The 22112-nt window shown below is 44.3% G+C and overlaps 1 protein-coding gene across 14 annotated transcripts in view; it reads left to right on the top strand.

The window, feature by feature from the left end:
* grip2b (glutamate receptor interacting protein 2b) overlaps positions 1-22112 on the top strand; it is a 56015-nt gene that overhangs the window by 9643 nt on the left and 24260 nt on the right. For 2 of the 14 annotated variants that reach the window (XM_086040080.1, XM_086040079.1), the window contains one exon: positions 307-723. The exons of 4 other annotated variants lie outside the window; for them this stretch is intronic. In XM_086040080.1, coding sequence (XP_085896206.1) covers positions 315-723 — 409 coding nt within the window. In that variant the 5' untranslated portion in view covers positions 307-314. Of the gene's footprint in view, positions 1-306; positions 724-5889; positions 6001-16211; positions 16361-20742; positions 21039-22112 lie in introns of those variants that run through there. 8 more of the 14 variants (XM_086040083.1, XM_086040081.1, XM_086040087.1 and 5 more) reach the window with 5 other exon arrangements.

Here is a 22112-nt window from a genome sequence, read left to right as displayed (position 1 = left end):
GCTGCTGCAGGAAACTTGCTTCAGGGCCCGAATTTTATTGCAATTATTTTCCAGGGTCAGCCAAATGGCATACTTCCTGTTTTTTTTTTTTTTTTTTTTGAAGGTGTGGCTTCTCAAAACATTTTTTTTGTAGATGTACTTGTGATAGATGTGCCTGCCAAGGGAGGAATGAAAAGAAAAAAAAATCCAGGAGGCTCCAAGATTTCTAGGAGACATTTGCCACATTTTGTCAGCAGGCACATTTACTGTACAAGCGCCCTGAACAACATGACTTGACTTTTTTTTTTTCCTTATGCGGGGAAACAGAGTTCAGGATGCTGGATGCGGGGGTGGAGGTACACGCGCACACGCACATGCCTAGGGAGGAGGGTATGGGTTGCCAAGTATCTCCCATCATCAAACCCTCAAACCGCCAAAAGCTTGAGTCGCGCATCTCTCCTCATTCGAGCTCCGAGGACGAGGAGGAAAGCGGCGGCGTGTCGAGGAAGACGAGGGACGAGGAAGCAAAAGTTCCTCCCCAAAGACGAGACGGAGGAGAAGTTGCGGCGTGGGTTTGGGCTGTCAGGATGGACAAAGTGGAGCCGGTGATGAAGATGGTGACGAGGATGTCGCCGAGGAAGAAGAAGAGGAGCGAGCGAGGAAGCGCGGCGGCGGCGGGGCAGCCGCTGCGCAGCCCCGACACCTTCTGCGACCAGCTGTGTCGCTTCGGCCTCTGCGTGGCTGGTGAGTGCGCAAAGTCCACCCTCAATCCATTCAGACTCAGTTAGGGAAAAATCAGCCCCTGTAACCCGTTTAATCAATCAACACGGACGGAAATGGCTGGCGTTCCAAGACGAACAAAAAAGTCTCAAGGCCCCACGTCCTAAATTGAACAGGAAGTCAACCGTTTTCGGTTGAAAGAGTCGTTTTGCACTCAGCGGCGGCCCCAGCTGAGCTGGAGAAAAAAAACAAAAATCAGCCCCTCAAAGCAGTCTCGGCGATCAACGTGAAATTGGGCGGACGTGTCGAGCGTGCCCCAAAAAGTCTCGGCCAGCCCAAATTGAACAAAAAGTCGGCCATTTTGCTTTGAAGCCGCCACTTCGGGCTCATATTTTGCGACGTTGCCCGAAGAATGGGAAGCCGGCGTCCTCGACACATTTTCTAAGATTGATGCCCGGTAGTCAAAGTTTGATGATCGTTTGGAGCATTGGCCACAACGTGAATCAATTTGCCTTTATCGCTAGCTTGAATCTTCGTCTTCTGTTCTTGGCTGCCGCTGCCGAGTGTTCACTTCCTGGTTCCCAAGTTTGCGTCGCTGAGCTTGTTTGAGGTCTGCTTTATTTTTGTGCTGACTTGCTGCACTTTTGTGCGTGCGCGCGTGCACGTGCACACACACGCGCACACGCACGCGCCGGCCGTCTCTGACCTCTTTGTCGGATCAAAGTGATTTCAATCTAATGTTTGTACGATTCATTTTGCCTTTGAAGAACATGAGGAGACGCACATACACAAACACATGCTGCAGCGAACAAATCAATTGCAAAATCCAAGCGCTGCGCAAAGCTGTTTGGGAAAACAAAGACCTAGTTCGAGTTGGGGGGGGGGGAAAGGGATTGGATTTGATCCGATCCAAGCGTTCCAATGCACTGCAGTTCAGTGGTCAAAATCAATAAGCAATCGCCTTCTTGACGAGACTCATGCACAGCGGTTAAAGGTAAACAACTATGCAAGAAGAGAAACTATTGTGTGTGCATAAGTGCTGTGAAGAGGTTAAAATGTCATTTTTAAACTAGTTAATCGCAACATTTTCCCTAATTGACCGCGATTAATCGTATTTTTCAACTACAATTTTTTACGAAGCTTGGAACCGATATTTACTTGAACGACTGTATTTATATGTAGATGTCGACAACACAAGGCGTCATCAAGAAGAAGAAAAAAAACCACAGCATCAAGGCTGTTCAATAACAAAACAAAACCGAAGTCACGTTTTTATAGTCAAATAGTGAATTAACATGTTCACAAGGGGTTTTTACTTGAGTCAAGTCTTGGAATTAATGTGGAGGAAAACGGTAAAAGTAGATTTGGATGCAAAGAGTGGTCCAACAGCTTTCTTTGATCCTTGAATACGATTCTTTGCCTGCGAAATACAACTGTTGAACGATGCGCCGAAGGCGTCCAACTAATACGGGATTTGAATTTGGCTTTGAAAAGTGCACACATTATTTTTCACTTAACTCAACTCAGTCAAAACCTTTTTTTAATGTGTTAAAAAATGTCACATGTAGTCAACGCTTTACATTTGACAGCCCTTAATTATATATCGATACATGGACTCATTCGCTCTAAAACCTCAGCACAGCTGGAAAGAAATCAAAGCCGCCTCATGAAAATGTGGTTATAGTAAAAAATATCAATTCTACTCAAAAACAATGGAGGTTTTTGCTTTTTGAGTGACAGATTCCACCCACATGCCACAGCTCCAAGAGTTGTGGGAGTTGGGGAGGAGACAAGGAGGGAGGCCAGGAAGGAAGGAAGGAAGGAAGGAAGGAAGGGAGGGAAGGAAGGAAGGAGGGCACAACCGTCATTCGAGGTGCGAAGATGAGCGAGTGGTGCAAAAGAAGCGGGATTGAGGAGCTAAATTTAGCATCTGACTTCCAAGCATCAAACCTGACTCGAACTCCACCCCGCACCTTCACAGACAAAAGTGGTGGTTTGCGGCCAGCCATCAAGGCCAGCAAAAACCAATACGTTATAAAATACGTGCTATGAGATCTCGCGGGGATTAGAGCGCCACGAGATTTCTGGTCCCTGCACAGCACGAGATCTATTTTCTTTTGGGAACAAATCACGGAGTCGCAGTGACCGACGACGCTCGCAACGTGGACGTGGCGATGCGTGAGGAGGCGGGCTTGGAGCCACACATTCAATCGGGCAGGCAATGAACTAGTGCGGCTGGCCCAAAGTTGGCCGCGTCTCATCTTTGTTCAGACGTGTGGAGCGTATGCTTTCTTTTTATCACCGATGCGCAACAGCAGCAGCAGCAGCAGCAGCAGCAGCACTTTTGACGTGGAAACAAAGACAGCTCCAACTGCCCGCGCACAAACAAATTCTGGACGTAAACACGACGGCCCGCGATCTAGAGCAGCGCGGTGCCCTATCTGCGGCTCCGAGGAGCCCCGAACTGCCACGGCTTGCAGAAATCTTGACGCGGACGCGGTGACGTTCCGCTCTCGAGCGAGAAACGAGTTGAACTCGACAGACGGAGCCGAGCCACTCTTCCCGTCGTCAGCTGCTGCCCACCGACAGGGCGGGGACAAAACCGATCCCGATGTCCTTCACTCGCTATTGCAAAAGCGTACCTTTCCATTTTCCGCAGCAGGTGGAATCGTTACTGCCCCACGAGCACAGTTGGACCCTGACAATGTGGACATGCTTGTATTTCTGAAAAAGAGCATGACCCTGAAAGTTTAGACGATCGTTAGATGGTCCCAGTTTGTTGGCAATCTCAGCTGCAACTGTTTTTGAAGTAGCGTTTGAAAAGTAGCACTTTAAAAAGAAAACCATTTTTATTTTGTCAAAGTATTGAATAAGAGGAAAGATCTCAGCTGTTATTGCAGCAATATTTGAGAGCATGTAGCCCCTGTTTACCTTTGCACTTTAGAGCGAGATGATTCGTTTGCTTGCAGTCTGATCGATAAAAAAAAAACATTTTGAAAACTGAAAAAATAACATTAGGGTTTTTTTTTTTGTTGTATTCGAAATTCAGCAAAAATCCCGTCTCGTCTCGTTCTCGCGGACTGGATCCGGTGAGACGTCTCGTCTCGTGGGATTTTTGTCTCTCGTCCCATCCCTAATATACTGTAATTGTTCCTGCTCAGCCTGAGTGCGCCGTCTGTTTGAAGTGGCTCTTTCCCAAGTCCATTTGAGTCCTCGCATATTCGTCACGATGATCAGCATGCGGATGGGCTGCTTGATGGCCACATTCGCTCGCCGGCGCGATTGCGACTCGCCGGGGCCTCGGCAAATTGTCAATTTCCTTTCCGCTCCTCGCGCAGACGAGGAAGACGAACAAGTGGATGATGGCGTTCACCTCCAAGCGTGGGCGTCACACTAGCGCAGCGCAGCGCAGCGCAGCGTGTCAGTCAATCGGGCGTTGGAGGGGGCAGAGGACACATTTCACCAACACTTCGCTCACCTTTCACATCAGGAATTTCAACTTTCGGGGTGATACATGGATAATGATTTTCATCACCCAAAACATGGACTGCTCGCTAGCTCACGGACTCATAATATAGACAAACAATGGACCTGAATGGCCCAAAAGGCTAAATGGCTAAAAAAAACATCAACACCTCATCAGTCAAACAGTCCCAAATTCTGCCACCGCAAAAGTCAAGCAGTCAAATATTTTGGCAATTTGAGCAGCTCGATCGTCAAACACGTCAGCATTTCAACCCCTCCAAAGTCAAGCGGCCCAAACGGCAAGCCACTCAGCGTGCTGCTTCACGTGCCGCGCCGCACGGCCATCTTGGCTAATCCCAGTGGAGCGCGGTGGCGCTCCGATGATTTATGAAAGTGCCCCACTCTCATGCTCGGCTCCTCCTTACTTTTTCCCGCATTTATTGCGACTTGTTTCCCAAATGACGTCTTTTTTTTTGTACTTAGTCGCGCCGCACTGCGAGTTTTGGATTTCATTGTTAGCTTAGCATCACTGGCTGGCTGCCAAAAACAAGCAAATATATTTCACTCCACAATATTGTGGTTAAGCTATGCTACCTAAAAGTTACGCCTCGTTTTCTAATGCTTTTTGACATTTCTCTATAATACTCCAGAATGTACTATAATATGTGGTCGGTCCATAAAGTTATTCATTGTTATAGAAAAAATATATCATGAATAACATAACAGCATAGTCAAAAGATCCGAACACTTGAATGCTCACAGCCACTGAAGGGCCGATATTTGCAAGCTAACCGGAGATTGCTTCGGTAGGTCGGGTCACCTTTCTTCTTCTTTCTTCAGTGTTTCGTCAGATGTTAGCCGGTTAGCTCGTTAGCTTGCTTTGGCGTTCATGTTGCCACGCGCTCCCACCTCCACTCGATGCTTTTGTCTTGCTAGCAAGCTAGCGTAGCATTCGACTTCCAATCCAAATTCCAGTGGCCCAAAAGCCAAACATTTCAACGCGCAAATGCTTCAAAAGCCAATGAGCTCAAACATAAAGACAACCTCAAAGTCAAACAATTAAGAGGTCCAATTCCGCAAGAGGCTCAAATTTCTCCAAAAGTCTCCAAAAGCTTCAAGGTGAGACGACAAACATACCCAAAAGGCAAAGGCCCTAAAATTCAAATGGCTCAAAGGTCAAAGGGCTCAAAATCTGAAAACGCCCCAAAAGTCAAAGGCCTGTTTTTCACAAAGCGAGATACCCCTAAAATGTTCCAACAGTTGAATAAGCTGAGCCAGTGGCGAATATTCGGCGAGGGGCCGAACGACTCCAGCAGCCGCCGTGCCCGTGCAAAGACCTTGCGTCCTGCATTCCTTGCTTTTACTCGGTACAATTTCTCCCCCTGTACATTGCCGGCTGTGGAAAAGTTGAAGATTGAGGGGGAAAAAAAGTTTGCATCGTGTTTTCTGACTCGGACCTTTTGTTGCCGTTGTTGCCACGGTTACGACAAGCTATCGTAACTGGGCGCACCCTGCACGGGGGAGGCCACGCGTGACGACACGGAGGAGGGGGCGGCGGCTTCATTGCACGCCGCTTCCCACACGCGCCAGCCAGCGAGCGAGCGAGTGAGTGAGTGAGAGAGAGACATCGAGAGAGGGAGGAGAAAGGAGGGAGGGAGGGAAGGGAGGGAAGCGGTGGAAGGATGCTGGAATCTCTGGCTCGCTCCTTCGGCCATGTGACTTGTCCGCTGAGCTCCTCGCGCAATGTCGCACTGAAGAAGGAGACGAGGGAAGAAGGCAGGATGTTCTCAGTGTCACTCAAGTGCCGCTTGGGGGTCATCAGGCCACAAAGCAAGGGTACAGTGTGTGTGCGTGCGTGCGTGCGTGCGCGTGTGTGTAACATGGTGTGCGTCTGTGACTGTGTTTATTGGGAAAGCATCAGGTGTGTTTTATGCAAAGTTTGCATCCTCAAATGTGCATGCCCCTTTAAAAAGTGTGGGCGAGTGTGCACGTTCAGGTGGCCCTGCAATGTTAATATGCGTGCGCGCGTGTGCGCACATTAGTTTGCGTTTGTGTGTGTTGTAAATGTATCAGTTGTGTTTGATGCAAAGTTTGCATCTTCCCTCTGTATGTATGTAGGTGTGTGTGCGTTCGGGCCGTGCAATGAATCGAAATTCAATGACAATTGCGATTATTACACTACACGATTACAAAATTGGCACCGTCGTAAAAAAACGATGATTAATATGCGTTTATATCCAATGCACTGGCTACACAAGGAAATCATACTTGAATTTATACATGTGCAACTTTAAAAAAAAAAAAGTATAATAGCTAATTATACAAATTTTATTTGGTCCAAAAGGAACTTACCTAATTAGTGTTTCCAAAAAAATATTTGTAGTATTTATATTTTTTACATTTAAACATTTTCTTGTTTTGTACCAAAAAACGTCATGATCGTTTGAATAATTGGGATTTCAATTATTATCCAAGTAATCGTGATTCATATTTTTTTCATAATCGCGCAGCCCTAGTGTGCGTTGTTAGCTTGTGTGAACGTCACTCGTGTGTGTGTGTGTGTGTGTGTGTGTGTGTGTGAGAGAGCGTATCTGCACAATGTCAGTGTGTGTGTGGGTGTGCAGCTTGAGGCTTTTTGTGCTGACCTCACGTGTGTGCGTGCGTGTGTCTCACAATACTTTATTTGTACTTCTGTACTTTCTCATTATTTTTGAGGGATTTGACATTGACAAAAAAAAAAAAAAAAGAAGACAGAATCTTTCGGGAATTCAGTCCCCATAGCCAGTTTGATTTTGTGACATGGAATTTGGTAGGCATGTCTGTGCTGAGTGGATCCACCCGAAAAATTTCAAGAAGCCATAAAAGAAGTCAGCCATTTTGGTCCAAAGCCACCATTTTAGGCTCAATTGTGCCCACCCAGATTTGAGAAAAAAAATGTCACGTCTAACATGAGGAGAGCCGCAAAAATTGCCAAGAAGCCATGGCCACAAAGTCTGCTTTTCGAGTTTGGTCATTTCTCGCTGCATCCGTAGACAAACGTCCAACACATTTTGGCCGTTTGCAGCGATGGAACCTGCTTTTGCAGAAAAATCAATCTTTTAATCGAAGGCTGGCGTAATTGATGCAAAAAGATCACACTGCATAAGCTTGTTAAACACTTTACATTCTTGTTTGTTGTTTTTTAACCAGCATTTATTTCATCTTTCTTGTTAAATGCACCAAACTTGAGACGCTATCAACAGCATTGAATATTCATGACAATTAAAAGTAGTCATCTTTTTTCCATGGCTAAGTGCCTTTGAATTATGGAGGGTATGTTTTCTTATTTTGGGAATCTGCGGAGAAATGTCAATGCATTTGGTGAATTGTTAAGATTGGTCATAAGTTTTGAAAGGACGGGATGAAGATTAGCCTTTAGCCACACGTTCTTCACGGTAATCTTTCAGAAAGTAACGCCCACATTCTTCTACGACATGGAAAATTCTCCAGCTTGGAATTTTCTGTCTTTTGGGGGGCAGCCCTTGGATGAGAAAAAACATTTGAACAGAAAGCCAATTGGGCAAGAATTTAACTTGAACGTACGCATGCTTGTGGACAGTGGAAATAACCTTTGAATGAGGACGGACGCAACTGAAGTCATTCGGGAAGTTGCCAGTTTGGGACTTTGGCTGCTGTGTTGTTCTGTGGATGGTTAAGCTGTGAAATCCAGTCACTTTGAAACGCAAGGTCATTCAGAGGTGAATTTATTGTCATCGATGGGGGGGGGGGATCTTCCCAACGTTCCCACCTGCATCCCGCCACCAAATCCGAAAATGTCCCAATCCAGCATTCTCATTGTTTCGGCAGTCCATGAATGAAGAACCTTGCTTAGAAAAGCCTCACGAGGACGAATGTCAAGAATTCCACCAGTTTCCAAATTGGGATTTTGGCATGTGGTCTGTTCCGGAAAGATTTGCAATCACTTTTGAGAGACAGGTCAAGTCATACAATGATCCGCGGTTCATGGATGGTTGATACTGGAAGTCAGCTGGGCATGAAAAGTCACAGTTCCAGGTTGGAATTTGAAGTCATTTGTCCAGGTTCCAAATTGGGATTTGGGCTGTTACGTACGTGCGTGCGTGCAACATCAAGATTGCAAAAGACCAATTGGATGCACTTTCTTTTTTCAACATTACTACCCTTATCGTTCGAACCCGGATTTGAGGTGTTTTGGCAATCCGCACATTGTGAAAACTGGAAATCAACTTTAAATGGAAGGGCTTGCACCCCCACATTCTTAGTTGTTTGTTTTTTTTTTTTTTTTCAATTTCAATTTCTCGCGTGGTGTTGGTTCATTCTTCCTGTTGCTCGGACAAGACTTCAGGTGCAAGTGTGAGCGGATCAAACGTTTTGGTCGCCAATTAGCCAGAGCGGAGCTCCGTCCATAACAAAAGGATCCCGAGCTGGAACTCGTCGGCAGCGGGCTGACTTCTTCTTGCCTGCCGGCACTTGCGCTCTCCTACTCTGTAGCTGAGCTTTTCTTTTGCGCGTCTGCCCGACTTTGCACCGCGACGTCCCGCACAAAGCGGCCACCGCTGTGAGGCCGACGTGCCGTTCACGCTGAGTTAATCGTTCCATGTTGGGCGCAAAAGGACTCTGCAAAAGTGGCAAAAGTACTCACACTCTCCACTTAACCCTTGCATTCAACCTGTTTTGACTTTAGAAATAGATACGCTAGGCACGTTTCGAAAACTGAGAAATCGATCCAAGTACAGCACCAAAACCACTAAATGGATCCCTCCTCCCCAATCACGGTAGGGATATTTATATCGTGAAAAATGAAACCTCTTTTTTTGCCACGTTTTTTGCTTCAATTCAACAATCATTGTTCTGCTCCTTGCGGTAATATGAATGTAGTGACACACGGCAGGAATGTTAGTCATTCTTTCACTATTGTTGTATTGCCGGTCTACATATGCGCTTCCGTTTGCGTTGACATTTCTGCTGCTTGAAGGGGAAAGTCAAGTTGAAAATCTTCTTAACAATAATATGTGACTGTGTTTCCTTTGACAGGAAATGGCCACCTCCTAAGGTGGATAAAAAAAAAATGGCTGGATTTCGCTGCTTCGTTCACATGTGATAAACACAATATTCATCAGAATGCCGCGTTTAGACTGGCCGGGCAGCATAGAACCTATTTTTGTAAAGAACAATTTTGACTTGACTTCCGCTTTGAAGGGTTATAGGTTAACGCCGCAACACAGATGCTAGTTTTGTTAGCCTGTCTATGAGGGTTTGCATTGTGTGTCAGCATTAAGCTAAACCGACTTTCTATTCAATACAACTTTATTACAGCTACAGCTGTAACAAAGCACTTTACATTACACTAACAAAATAGCAATAATGTAACAAGTGGAATCAAAAAATTAAAACACAAATTACGTATACAGTAGAGACCGTAAAACAGCAGAAAACTGTCAGTCTCGCGTCGGATCAAAAGCCAAAGAGTAGAAATGTGTCTTCAAACGGGTTTTAAAAATGGACAGAGAGGGGGCTTGCCTAACATTTAATGGAAGGTCGTTCCAAAGGGAAGGACATTTCAATGTGGTTGTTTTAAATAGCTAACGTGTACAAATAGCGCTTGAATCGTACATTTTTGCTCACAAGTCCAAGCAAAAAAAAATTCATCTGAACGACTGTTCGTGTCTTGAAAAACGTCAGTCGGTTAAATCGTATGTCAAGGCACCAATGTAAAGTGATTCCAGAGGAGGGAATGTGTGAATGTCTGAAATTCTACTCCCAGTAGTCGTTATGCTGCCATGGGATTTTCATAATACTGTAAGCAGAGTAAGCAAGTGAGTACTTGTACTTAGTTACTTGCCACGGCTGGGCCCAGGTGAGCTGCAGCAGTTTTTCTGACTTGTCCGCAAGTTGGCCTACTAAAGTGCAGCGGCGGCATTAACGAGCTCCCAGGTGGTTTTCAGGTGGAAGCGGTCCTCGGGTCATTGGCGTCACTCACCTTAATGAGGCGACCATTCGCGACTCAACTTCCACCAGTGCCAATTAACTCCTGACGAGCGTCCGCAGTCAGCGGGACCGCGTTTACAAGCTGACAGCTGAAAATGGCACGTTTAGCAAAAAGCCGCTTTCGTCATAGCCCTTTTTTTTTTAGTCAGTATCGCTAATCGGTATGAAGCTAGCCTAGCCACACCAAAGCAAGGCTTGGGGCCAACTGGTGACCAGTCCTTATTTATGATGATTTTTTTTTTGTCTTTCTATCCGTTTTTTTTAGCTAGACGTAGCCAAACATTGGCTAGATAGCGGTTATGTTCTGTGACATTGTGGTGACTATTCGGTTGTTTAGCGAGATGTACAGTAGCCTAACATTGGCTAGCTTGTGACCAGATTATTCTTTGTTGCAATAGTTTTGGTTTGTTCGTTCGTTTTATTTAGTTTTTTGAGTTTTGTTTATCAAATGTAGTTCGATTTTAATTCTTTTAAAACAGGTTTGTTAGTCCCGTGCCAGTGGCGATGGCTGGCGATCATTCCATTGATTCGACGCCATCTTGTGGTGACTTTCCAAGGAAGACTTTTAAAGTGAGGACAGGAGCTTCATTTTGTCTGAACATAGCTTTATATCGTTGAAAAAAAATGTCGCTGTCAAAAATAAAAATGAAAAGAATGGACATGATTGTTTGTTACAGGTCAGTGACGGAATATTGTTTTGCTGCCATCTTGTGGCATCTGTAGGCAATTGCAAACTGCTTTTTTAGGTGGGCGTCAATTACTTGGAGATTTTCACTGTTTGTGGCAACTGTTGACAGTACAGTCAAAAAATACAAGTCAAATCAAAATGATTACAACAACAACAAAAATTCAAAACAACGTAGTTTAAAACACATTCTGCTTCCCCAAGACATTATTACCTGCTCGCACTGTGAGCAGCCAGTCTGCTCCGGTGAAATTTCCATTGCACAAACTTTTTTTTATTTCCAGGGAGGAAGTTAAATTTCTTTTCATCAGATGAGTCCGTGCGTGCTCGTGTGTGTGCGCATGTGTGCGCGCGCGTCTTTGATGAATGTTTTATCCCGTCATGGTAGATTTGTGACACATTGGGAGCACACGCCGCTCATTAGGGGCGGAAGGTGAGCGACGGTTGAGGAGCGAGACACATTTTCATAATGAATGATGACAAAAAACACACAAATGAAGGAAGGAGGAGCAAAGAGAGACAGACAAAAACGCCACCGGCTTCTAGAAGCCAAGTGTGCTTGCTGCAAGATGTTTGTCACTCCCGTTGAAGCAAAATGTTCACTCAAACTGTATCACTTAGCCTAACCAAAGCCCATTAGCTTAATGCTAACACATAATGCCAAATGCCGTAGGCGGGCTAACGGAAATTAGCATCGACACAGTACTTCATGAATAAATAAACCTTCAAACAACTGCTAACGCAGGGAGCAGCGACGCATACAACAATAGTCGCAGTCATCTACACTATAAATATTTTGGTCATTCGATTTTGTTCATGTAAATTTTGACATTTTTCACTTTATTTGATTGCATTTTTTAAACTAAATGTATTGTAATGCTGCATTGGTTTGGATTGTACTGGTTGTATGTTTACATGTTAACACTCTTATATACTTATAGCTATTTACTGGAAAAAATAGATTATAATTCACATTTTTGCTCATTTTAATGAATTGATTTTAATTTTTTTTTTTTTTGTTAAACAACTTAGGGAGGGTCAACTGACTTCAGCTGTAGAAGTGAAACGTTTGTTGAAAAGTTGAAAGGCAAGCCAATCACTTAAAAGGCGATTTTGTCATTTTCTGCTTGAAGCCGTCAAATTCAATTTGGAGCCATAATCATGTTTTACAAATAATGACACTAACTGCTAATGTCCTTTCATTTAGAGATGATTACATTTTTCAAAAATGATTCGCAATGAGAACAGAAGAAAAAAAGTGTCCAGTAATAATCATGTTATTACACCGATGATGATGATGATGATGATGAGATTTCTGGAATTCAAGTGCTGTCTCCAGAATAATTATGCAAATGGTGAAATTACGAGCGTCGCGTGGGAGTCATTGAAGCTCCTGTCAAAGACGCGCGACGGGATTTTTGGGTCACGTGTTAAGCCGCCGACGCCGTCTTTTGTGTGCGGGGACGACGAAAAGCACTTCAAAGGGAGCCGATTCGCCTGCGTGGTCGCTTCCGTCAGGAAGGCGCCGCGCTTAGCGCGCTTACTGCGCCCTCGCTAAGAGCCGCTTCCATGTCACTGCGCCCTCATTCAGACGTCAAATCTCTTGACAAAGACGTGCGTCGTGGTGTGAAAACAGCTTGGTGGCGCTTCACACAAGCATTGTGATGGCAAATAGTTGGACTTTTACATCAAAAGTCAACAACTGCCACCAAACATGCTGTACCAGGCACATTGGTGAGGGCGGCTGCTTACGCCCGGAAAAAAAAGGGGCCCTTGACCAAATTATTTATGCAATTAACTCATTCGCTACCAAAAACGAATTTATATGTCTTTTCATAGTCCACTCATTCAATCCCAGGAATTGATTTTTTTTTTTTTTTTTTTTCCAATCTTATTTCAACACCTTAGAATAAAAGAGGGTCTGAAAATGGCTGGCAGTGAATGAGTTTGGAAGAAAACAATAGAATGTATTTCACTCACATATTTATTTCTGTTAACACAATCGCCTGATACACAACTATTAATAAAGCTACAGCGGATGTAAACTGTCTACACACCCCTGTTCAAATGGCAGGCTTTTGTGATAACCAAAAATGAAATGACCCCCGCCAACTAGCTTTAGATAGGACTCTTAAGAATTTTTTTAATTTTTTTTTTTTAAATTTCAATTGAAGAATGAATTCAAAAGAATGGGAGGCGGAAAAAAAAAGTGTCCTTTTATCCATCGCTGCCAAAGTGCAGCTGCTTGACGGCCACTCAAGCACAAGTACAAATACAGAGTACAGTCTTGGCGCTTCTATGGGAAGAGATTCAGGTTGTGTTTGAACTGATTGAGGTGAAGGTCAACTGGTTAAGGTTGGATGGAAAACGATGGAGGCTGAACATATTCCCGTTCTCCGACAACTCATTGCCCTTCCTCGTGTTCAAAGTCTTGCTTTATTCACTCCAGCTCTACCCCGACGTGACCTCATTGCACTTGCGCCTGAACTGTTTCCCCGTTTGTGTCGGCGTGGAGGACAAAATCAATTTGCAGCATCCGAAAGGAGTCGGTTTCTCACAAGAACACACTTTCCAGTAGCAGCAAAAACCCTGATGATGATTTTGAAAGATGAGGTAGCCTTTCTCTTTAAATGAACTCCACTGCATGTGTTTAATATTTGATATAGTTTTTTTATTCCTCCTCCACAAAATATTTCTGGACCATTTTTCTTTTTTTTGTGTGCCTGAAAATAATGAGCCTGCTTCATTAACTCTAGCGTGCGCGTGCGTGTGCGTGATTGCGCGAGCCAGACGAATGTCGCCGGCTAGCCGCTGCTAATAGTGTGCTCGTTTTGCAGTATGTCGCAGTGACTTATGGAAGTGACCCGCTAACGATGCTGCGCTAGCCGACGAGTCAGCGTTTGCTAGCATTAGCGGGCCCTGCACTCATGCTTCCTCAACAATAAAACGCTCTCTTTGCTTTCGTGACGGATGAGGAGCGGCACATGCCAACGTAGCATTGATCGCAAACAAGATGGACTCAAATACACAATTCGGCCTTTGTTTACAAAAGGTTCTGCTGGAGAGGCGTATCAGTGGAACTCAAACAGGAAACTGAAAATCACCAAAATCATCCCAAAAATCAGGGAGTTCTGTTTATTTATTTATTTTTTAATGACATTTCTACCAACTCTGGGGAAATTTTCACTAACCTTTGAGAATATTTCATTGCAGCAACTTTTTCTAAAAACAGGGATTTTTCATCACATTTTGGAGGGTTTCACAAATTTCTGTGAACTTTTTAAATCAAATTTTTGGAATGGATTTTTTTTTCACCGGCAATTCAGAGAATTCTTTTCACTGATTATGAGGATTCAAATAAAAATCTTTTAGTTTTCTCCGACTTTTGGGTGTTGTTTTGAAACCAATTTTTAGGTTTTCACCAACCTGTGGGCATTTTTCACCAATTTTGGTCATTAAAAAAAAAAAAAAAATTCCAATGCTTTTTCTCATCAACTTTTGGGAGATTTTTTTGACCAATTTGTGTGCTTTTTTTTCCCCTACACAAATTTTGGGACATCATCTCCAGAAATATGAGTCATAGTCTTTTCTATTTTTCAAAGATTTTGCAGGATTTATGACAGCAACAACTATTAGGTATTTTTCACCAACATTTGGGAATTACATTTTTTTTTCCCCTACCAATATTTTCACGAACCTCTGAAGATTTTTCACCAGTACCGCTATCTCCAAGTTTGGGACATGAACTTCAAAAGTGGTACACACTTTTTCCACCAATTTATGAGGATTTTTCACCAACAATCGGGTGCAATCTCCCAATATTTGAGGCATACTATACATTTTTGACAGACATTTTCACCTACCTTTTGGGGATTTTTTTTTTGTTTATACAAATCTTTGTACATTTTTCTCCACACATTGCGATGATGATGATGACATGCAATTTCTATGTTTTTTTTTTTTTTTTTTAACTTTTCACCTTGCGCACTCTGGGCAAGCGACTTTGCTTTTTGACGAGCCAAGAAAGCAAACGTGAGATGAAAAAGTTGACTGACGATCGCTGAGCCTGAGAGGAGCATCATCTGACGCCACCATTTTCTTCCCCATCAGACTGTGTCACACATTTCTACTTATGTCTCGGATGCATGAAAACGTTTTTTTCTCCCCATTTTTATTCCTGACTTGGAAACTTCTTTCTGGGTCTTTTTTTTTTTTTTTTTTCGGGACATTTTTTTTTTTTCGTCACTCGCTTCAGATGTGGAACGAGAGAAGAAGCCTGGTGACTGCACTTTTATTTTCACCTCCACGTCACCCGCACCACCGCCACTCTGACGGGAGAAAATAAAACAAACTCCCACTTGGTTTTTTTGGGGGGGGGGGCTTAAAAGTGTCACCCTCCCGCTTTGACAGTGTGGAGGAGGAAGACGAGTTATATTCTCGTTCGCTGTCCCCCTCGCCGCACTACGCCTAAAATTAAATCCTGTGATCCGAGCCGGGATCACAGGAAACGTATATATCGGTACAACGCGGTAAACAAATAAATCAACCAATGTTTGTTTGCTGTGTGCTCGTAGCTCATCTTGGCAGTTTTTTGGGGGGGGGCGAGGAACACTAAATTCTGGATATGGTGTCTATGGATGAATGGATTGGTTGATTGAATATATCGCGTTCCAAGAAAGGGTAAACAATGATATACTTGTGATCACAAGGCGGCTCACTGAACTGAAACGTTACGTATCCAAGTACTAGTGGTATTGGAAATCGGTATCAGCGAGTACCCTGGAGTGAGTACTGGTATCGGCCGAAAGAAGTGTCGTCGAACAGCCCCGGTCAGAAGGCCTTGCGCATCTCCAGCGCCGATTCCACAACGGTACGGCCCACGTTGCTACTTGTGTCGCATGCCAACCAGCAGCAGTTGACGTTTTTGTTCCTCTGGTCGCGCGTGACGAGCAAGTGTTGTCATTTGGCAGGCCGCTCACCTCGCCGCTCCCAGCGTGTGCCAGCTTTCATCTTTTGGTGCACTTTCATCACCTGCCGCTCCCCATGTGGGCCCACCAGACACGGGGAAGTGCCGCAAAAAGAAGACGGGGGAGAAAAAAAAAAAAACTGGGGCATCAAAAGTCCCGAAGGCGTTGAGCCGCAACTTTTTTTGTGCATAATCAGAAGAGGGGAAGATGGTGCAATGACAAAGAAAAGTCGTCTCAGAGACGGAGAACAAACCGGAATAATAAATGCGCGTGTGCCGCCGCCGATAAAATAATAATAAAATGAAGTTGATTACGCAGCTGAGCAGTCAGCGTTTGGGGGCGAGCGAGCGAGGAAGTGAGCGAGCGAGGAAGTGAGCGAGCGAGCGAGCGAGTGCCGCAGACAGAAGTTGAGCTTGGCTCCTCTTCCTCCTGCGCTCCACATCGGGCGAATCCCGTCAGGCGGCGGCGGCGAGGTGGCCAGTGGCGACCATGCTTTTTCTTCAGGCCATCTTGAAGAGACGGCTCCTCCTGCAGAAAGGTGAAACTCCTCACTTCATCCTTACCTGCAACTTTAAAAAAAAAAAAAAAAAATGTTTAGCTTCCGTGTTCGGTGGCGTCCGCATGTTTTCCCGAGGATGATAACTTTCCGCAAAATTCATCATTTCTCCCCGGAAGTGTTCATTTTGCTTAAATATTGAAGTTGAGCGTCTGTTCAGTCTTTTGAACGTTTTTCCTGATTCGGGTTTCCATGGCGACGGGCCGTCACTTGTTTGTTCTTCTGAAAGGTTTTGTGTTCAAGATGATCTTAACTTGAGTTGCGTTTTCCCCATCTATTTTCATGTTTTATAAAAGCTAAAAAAAATGTTTTATTTTGATTTCATTGCGGTCGTGACAGATCGAGCGACTCTTTGCGTCGGTGCTTGTCGGCGTGTGTGTGCGCGAGACTTGGGCTGCCGTCGGCCCCTTCTGATGATTTATTTATGGATTTGGGGATCTCCGGCTTTGAAGTCAAGCCTGGAGACGGCAAGCAAAGGGAGGGAAACGGGGACAAAGCGCCGCCTTTCGGGGCGCGCTGGGACCACTCGTGATTACGACACCGCTATGCTACAACTGTGCCAAGCGAGTCTGAAATGGAAAATCAAATTGACAGACTTCCTGTGTCTTTTCAGGTTTGGTTTCCTGAGATTTTAGTCGACTTAATATAGATGTGACAACCAAATTTTATTTTGCTGAGTGGATTTTAAAAATTTTTCAAAATTCAGTACGGTACAGCTGTGCCAAGTGAGTGTAAAATGACGAATTGGAACCAAAATGACAGACTTCCTGTGTCTTTTCAGGCCTGGCTTCCTGGGACCTTTTTGTGGGTCTACTTATGGTAGACATGCCTGTCAAATTTCAGTTACTGTCTTTGGGGGATGAATACTGTTTTTTTTAAATGCACTTGGGTACAACTGACCCCGTTGAACCTTAAATAGCTCCTTTTGAACCAAAATGGCAGCATTCCTGAGTCTTATCAGTCATGGCTTTTGAAGACTTTTTTTGTGGGTCTACTCTATGATAGACATAAAACTGACTATGGGGTTTTCTTTTTGAAATCTTGTTGGGCATAACTGAGCCGAAAATGGTGAAAAGAAAGACTTCCTTTGTCTTTTGAGGCATGGCTTCTTGGGACTTTTTTGTGGCTTCACTCATGATTGGCATGTTAACCAAGTCTGATGGTGCTAACTCAAACTGTGTTTGCTGGCTAATTTCTCATGCTCATTGGCTAACGCCACATGTTTGCTAGCTAATGTAGTATTTCACATCAAAGCAAGAATCCTGTTGATTTGTAAGTATTTCTGAAACCAAAGCGGCGCATTCCGTCACACTCATCCGACCTTTTGTTGTTTCCTGTCTGCATCCCGCCCCTTCGTGAGCCTTTGCCGCCTTCCCCTCACTAATGCAGATGCACCTCCTTTGATTTTTGTCACGAGAGATTAATTAGCGCGTTAGGAAGAGGCCTATTTATACCGGTGGCCACCAGAGGGAAACAAAATGGAGGCCGAGGCAGACAGGAGTTAAAGAGAGATAAGAAGAATTAAAAATGCAAAAATTCATTTTTGAATGAAAGACTTGTTTTAAATAAAAAAGTCCGTATAGCTCGTTACGTCGTCACTTGTGTTTGTTTGCGACTTCTTTCTTGTACTTTGTTTTCTTGACTTTTCTTGTCCCTGCTTCCCAACGTTTGCATTGTTGGCTAAGTCCAAGTTTGCCACCGAATGTGATGCTAATCAAACATGTTTGCTGGCTAATGGCATCGGTTTTCCGGCAAATTTCAGCTATTTGCTGGCTAAATCCACGTTACCTGGCTAAGCAGGTTAGCTGGCTAATTTCACGTGTTTGGTGCCATGTTTTCTGCCTCATTACATATTTTCTGCCTAAAAGGCCACATTTGCTGTCTTAACGCGTAACAATTTCTGGTCTGGTTTCTAATTTGTAATGTCTGCTGGCTAATTGTACATGTTTGCTGACTACTTTCAAATGTTTGCTGGCATATTTTAGATTTACTGCTAAAGTCACATGGTTATTGCCTGCTGTCACATTTTGCTGTCTGTCATGTTGTATATATTTGTTTAATAATTTCATGTTTGGATAAGTGATTCAGAAAATGGATGGATGTTTTGCTAATGACGCATTTGCTGGCTAAATCACGTTTGTTGTCTCTTGCCATGTGTTTGCAGGCTAATTTCTCATGTTTATGGGCTAATTTCACATGTCAGTTTAGCTAATTCCATGTTTGCTAGCTAAAGACATGTTTGTTGCCGAGTGTTACATGCTGCTGGACACATTTTTCTTTTCAGATTTTTGTCATCACGGTGGCTGGGTAATTTCTCATGTTCGTTGTCTTATGCTCGTTTGCTGTCGACTTTGAATGTTTGCTGGCTAATGTCACATTTGCTGGCTAATTGCGCGACTTTGTTTGCCTGCGGGCTAATTTCTCACGTGTGCTGTCTGATTCCACATTTGCTGGCTAACGTCATGTGTTCCCGTCGCCAGTTTTCTGTTTGCCAGCTAAAGTTACGTTTGTTGCCTGGCGTCACATGTTTGCAGGCTAACTTCACATTTGTTGGCTAAAGGATCAGGTTTGCTTTGCGGACGCAGCATCCTCGACTTGATCTTCGTCAGTCAGGTGTGCACGCCCCCACGGCAGGGAGGCTGTCATTCGCCACTTCAAAGTTCTTAGCCGTAATCCTCCCAATGCGGATTCATTTGCACTCGAATCCCTCAGAAGGAGGAAGACTGAGATAAGACCACCACCTCGGACCACCACGTGTGTGTCTGTATACATGCATGTAACGTGTGTGTATATACGTGTGTGTGTTTGTGTTTGTACGAGTGCGCTGACATGAGTCATTCTCGAGTGCTTAATTTCACTCCATCCTCCTCTGCCTCCCTCTGGGCTTTAACGCTTGCATACACGCACGCACATACAACACAAGTGTCATGATCAAAGTGAAATGACTTTTTTTTTTCTCTCATGTATTTATTCTAATCAAGCTGGCCAATTCCACATTTGGTGACTAATTTCTCATTTGTTGGCTAATTTGTCATGTTTGCGGGTTAAAATCTCAGGTTTGCTGCTGCCCTGCTTCACAAATTTGCTGGTTAATTTTTCCCGTTTGCCTGTTTATTTTCATGCAGGTAGATGTTTGTTGGCAAGTGTATTATTTACTGGCTAATTTCACATTTGCTGGCTAATTTTAGGTTTTCGGGCAAATTTTTCAAGTTTTGCTGGCAAATTTCACAATTGTGGGCTAATTGATACCGGCTAAATCAACATGTTTTCTGACCAATGTCACATTTTTTAGCTAATTTCCTAAATCTCGTTGGCTAACTTTGCAAGTTTGCTGGCTAACTTCACACATTTGCGGGCTAATTTCACCTTTTGCGGCTAATGTGGCATGTTTGCTGGCTAATTTCGTCTGTCTTGTTGGCTGTTGCGGCACGTATGAAGGAAGCGGGAAAAGCAGCTGCGGGCACGTTTGCGTGAGTCAGACAGGATGCCAGCCAAGTGATGCTGATGCAAAGATGCAGAATGAACTTTTTATTTTTTATTTATTTCTTTTTTTTTTTTTTTTTAGGAAGAGAAAAGTAGGTCAGGCAGAGGCGGGCGAGCGAGCGAGCGAGCTCCAAAAACAACTGACCAAAACACTGAGAGCGCGCGAGAGACAGAGCGTAAATAAGAAGCAGCCTTATTACTGACAACGCACGCACGCGCACGCACACACGCACGCACGCACGTCAGTGTTTGTATATGCTTTCAAATATGGCTACGTGCCTGTGTTAAGACTTGCTGCTATATTAATGCTACTACTAGAAATAGCTCAAGCTACAGTTGTGGCTTCCCTTGCACATAAGTGCTGAAAGATGATCTTGTTGAGCTGAAAGGTCAACGTCAAAAGTTAACTGAGGGCTGCATCCTTGCATCCTTTCATCCTCACAACTTTCTGTCCTCCTCTCCTTCCTTTCTTCCATCCTCATCTCCCAACCTCCTTACATCCTCTTCTCCTTGCTTCTCGCATCCTCACCTCCTTTCATGCTCACAACCTTGCATTCTTGCATCCTTTCATCCTCAACACCTTGCATCCTCTCGTCTTTTCCTCTCATTGTTGTGTCTTGCATTGTCACCTCCTTACCCCCTTGCATCCTTTCATGCGCACAACTTTGTATCCTCATCTCCTTCCTGTCTTCCATCCTCATCTCCTAACCTCCTTACATCCTCTCATCCTTGCGTCTTGTTGCATCTTCACCTCCTTCAATGCTGACATCTTTACCGCTCTCTCTCTCTCTCTCTCTCTCTCTCTCTCTCTCTCTCTCGCTCTCTCTCGGGGGTTTAGAGCAGTAGTAACGTAAGCGCCAGTCATCTTTGATCATCAGCACTTGGCTCCCCAAGCGCTCAGCGGTCCACATCGCTCTCTCCTACTCTCTCCCTTCCTCTCTCTCTCCTTTCCTTCCTTCCTCTCTCGCTATATTTCCCTCTCTCTCTTTCTCTCTGTCCGCGCTCTTCCTTTTCACTCTCCCAGCAGTGTGCGAGTGTCTCTGTGTGGCTGTGGACACGGCAGCTGATCCCCTCCATGTCTGCGGTGATGTTTTGTGGTTTGCGGAGGGACATCGGGGCCACCAGTGGCGGTGAGTGCGAGGACAGGAAGGAAGGAAGTGCAGTTCCTATCTTGCTGGTGAGCGAGCTGCAGGTGGCGCCGTGGAGCTCATGATGATAGAATGGCAGCAATGATGATGACAGACATCAGCGCATCGGCGGTGAATGCATTTTTTCAGTACTCCGCGCCTATAGGGGGCAGTCTAGTATCTATGTGGCGGTGCATGGACATAACCATTGAAGACAGGAAGGGTGCAGAAGAGTCAAGCACCACAAGGGGGAGACACTGATCAAAGTTAGGAGGATGTGCTGCCTTTTGTTTCACGTTGGGTATTTGCTGACTTATTTTTCATGTATGCTGACTTACTTCTCAAGTGTGCTGGCTAATTTGTCACAATTGCTGCCTTATTGCACGATTGCTGTATTTCGTCCGCTTTAGGATGGCGAACTTTGTGATTGCTATTTAACTCCACTTTATCTCTCTACTGCTGCATGTTTGCTGGCTAATTTGAATTTGAAACGTTTTGATGTCATTTGCTTTCTGGCAAATTTTCCATTTAATGTCTAATTTCTATTCCCAGCAACAGCTGTCGTACCGCTAAATTGGCTTTTTTCATCACACAGATGCACCACATGCTCTTTCTTAAGCAACTGTTATGCGAACCGGAGTGACAGAAGTGGTCTAGTTTGCAACAGGTGTGAAATGTGGCGCAAATTTTGTGTTTATGCTTGTGTTGGTTGAGCGTCCGCCTGCGGGTGCGGCAGAGCAGATGTTAGCTGCTTCTCTTGTCTTCAACATGTCAAACGTCAGCATTGAAGCTGAAAGTTTTGATTTTTTTTTTTTTTTAAATGAAGTTATTGAAAGCAACTCAACTCAATTTTATTTGTATAAAATAATAATTGCATCCATTGATGCATTTGTTTGTCTTTTCACAGTCCAGCCATACAATTCCAGGAATTTTTTCCATTGTTTTTTTCAAATTTTTTATTTTTTTTTTCAAAACGACCAATCATGGCTTCAGAAAACAGGTCAGGCGTGATTGGTCGTTACCTGAGCAGTTGTGATGTCATTTTCAGTCGACAGAAGTGGCAAAATGGCCGCCCCCGGAGATGGCTAAAAACAGGTTCCACAAACGCAATATTTATCAGAATG

The sequence above is a fragment of the Filicampus tigris genome, chromosome 9 (assembly GCF_054856515.1).
Source record: "Filicampus tigris isolate MCC_2025a chromosome 9, RoL_Ftig_1.0, whole genome shotgun sequence".
Lineage (NCBI taxonomy): Eukaryota > Metazoa > Chordata > Actinopteri > Syngnathiformes > Syngnathidae > Filicampus > Filicampus tigris.
The sequence above is the reverse complement of the archived record's forward strand: the minus strand, read 5'-3'. Positions and strand labels throughout refer to the sequence as shown.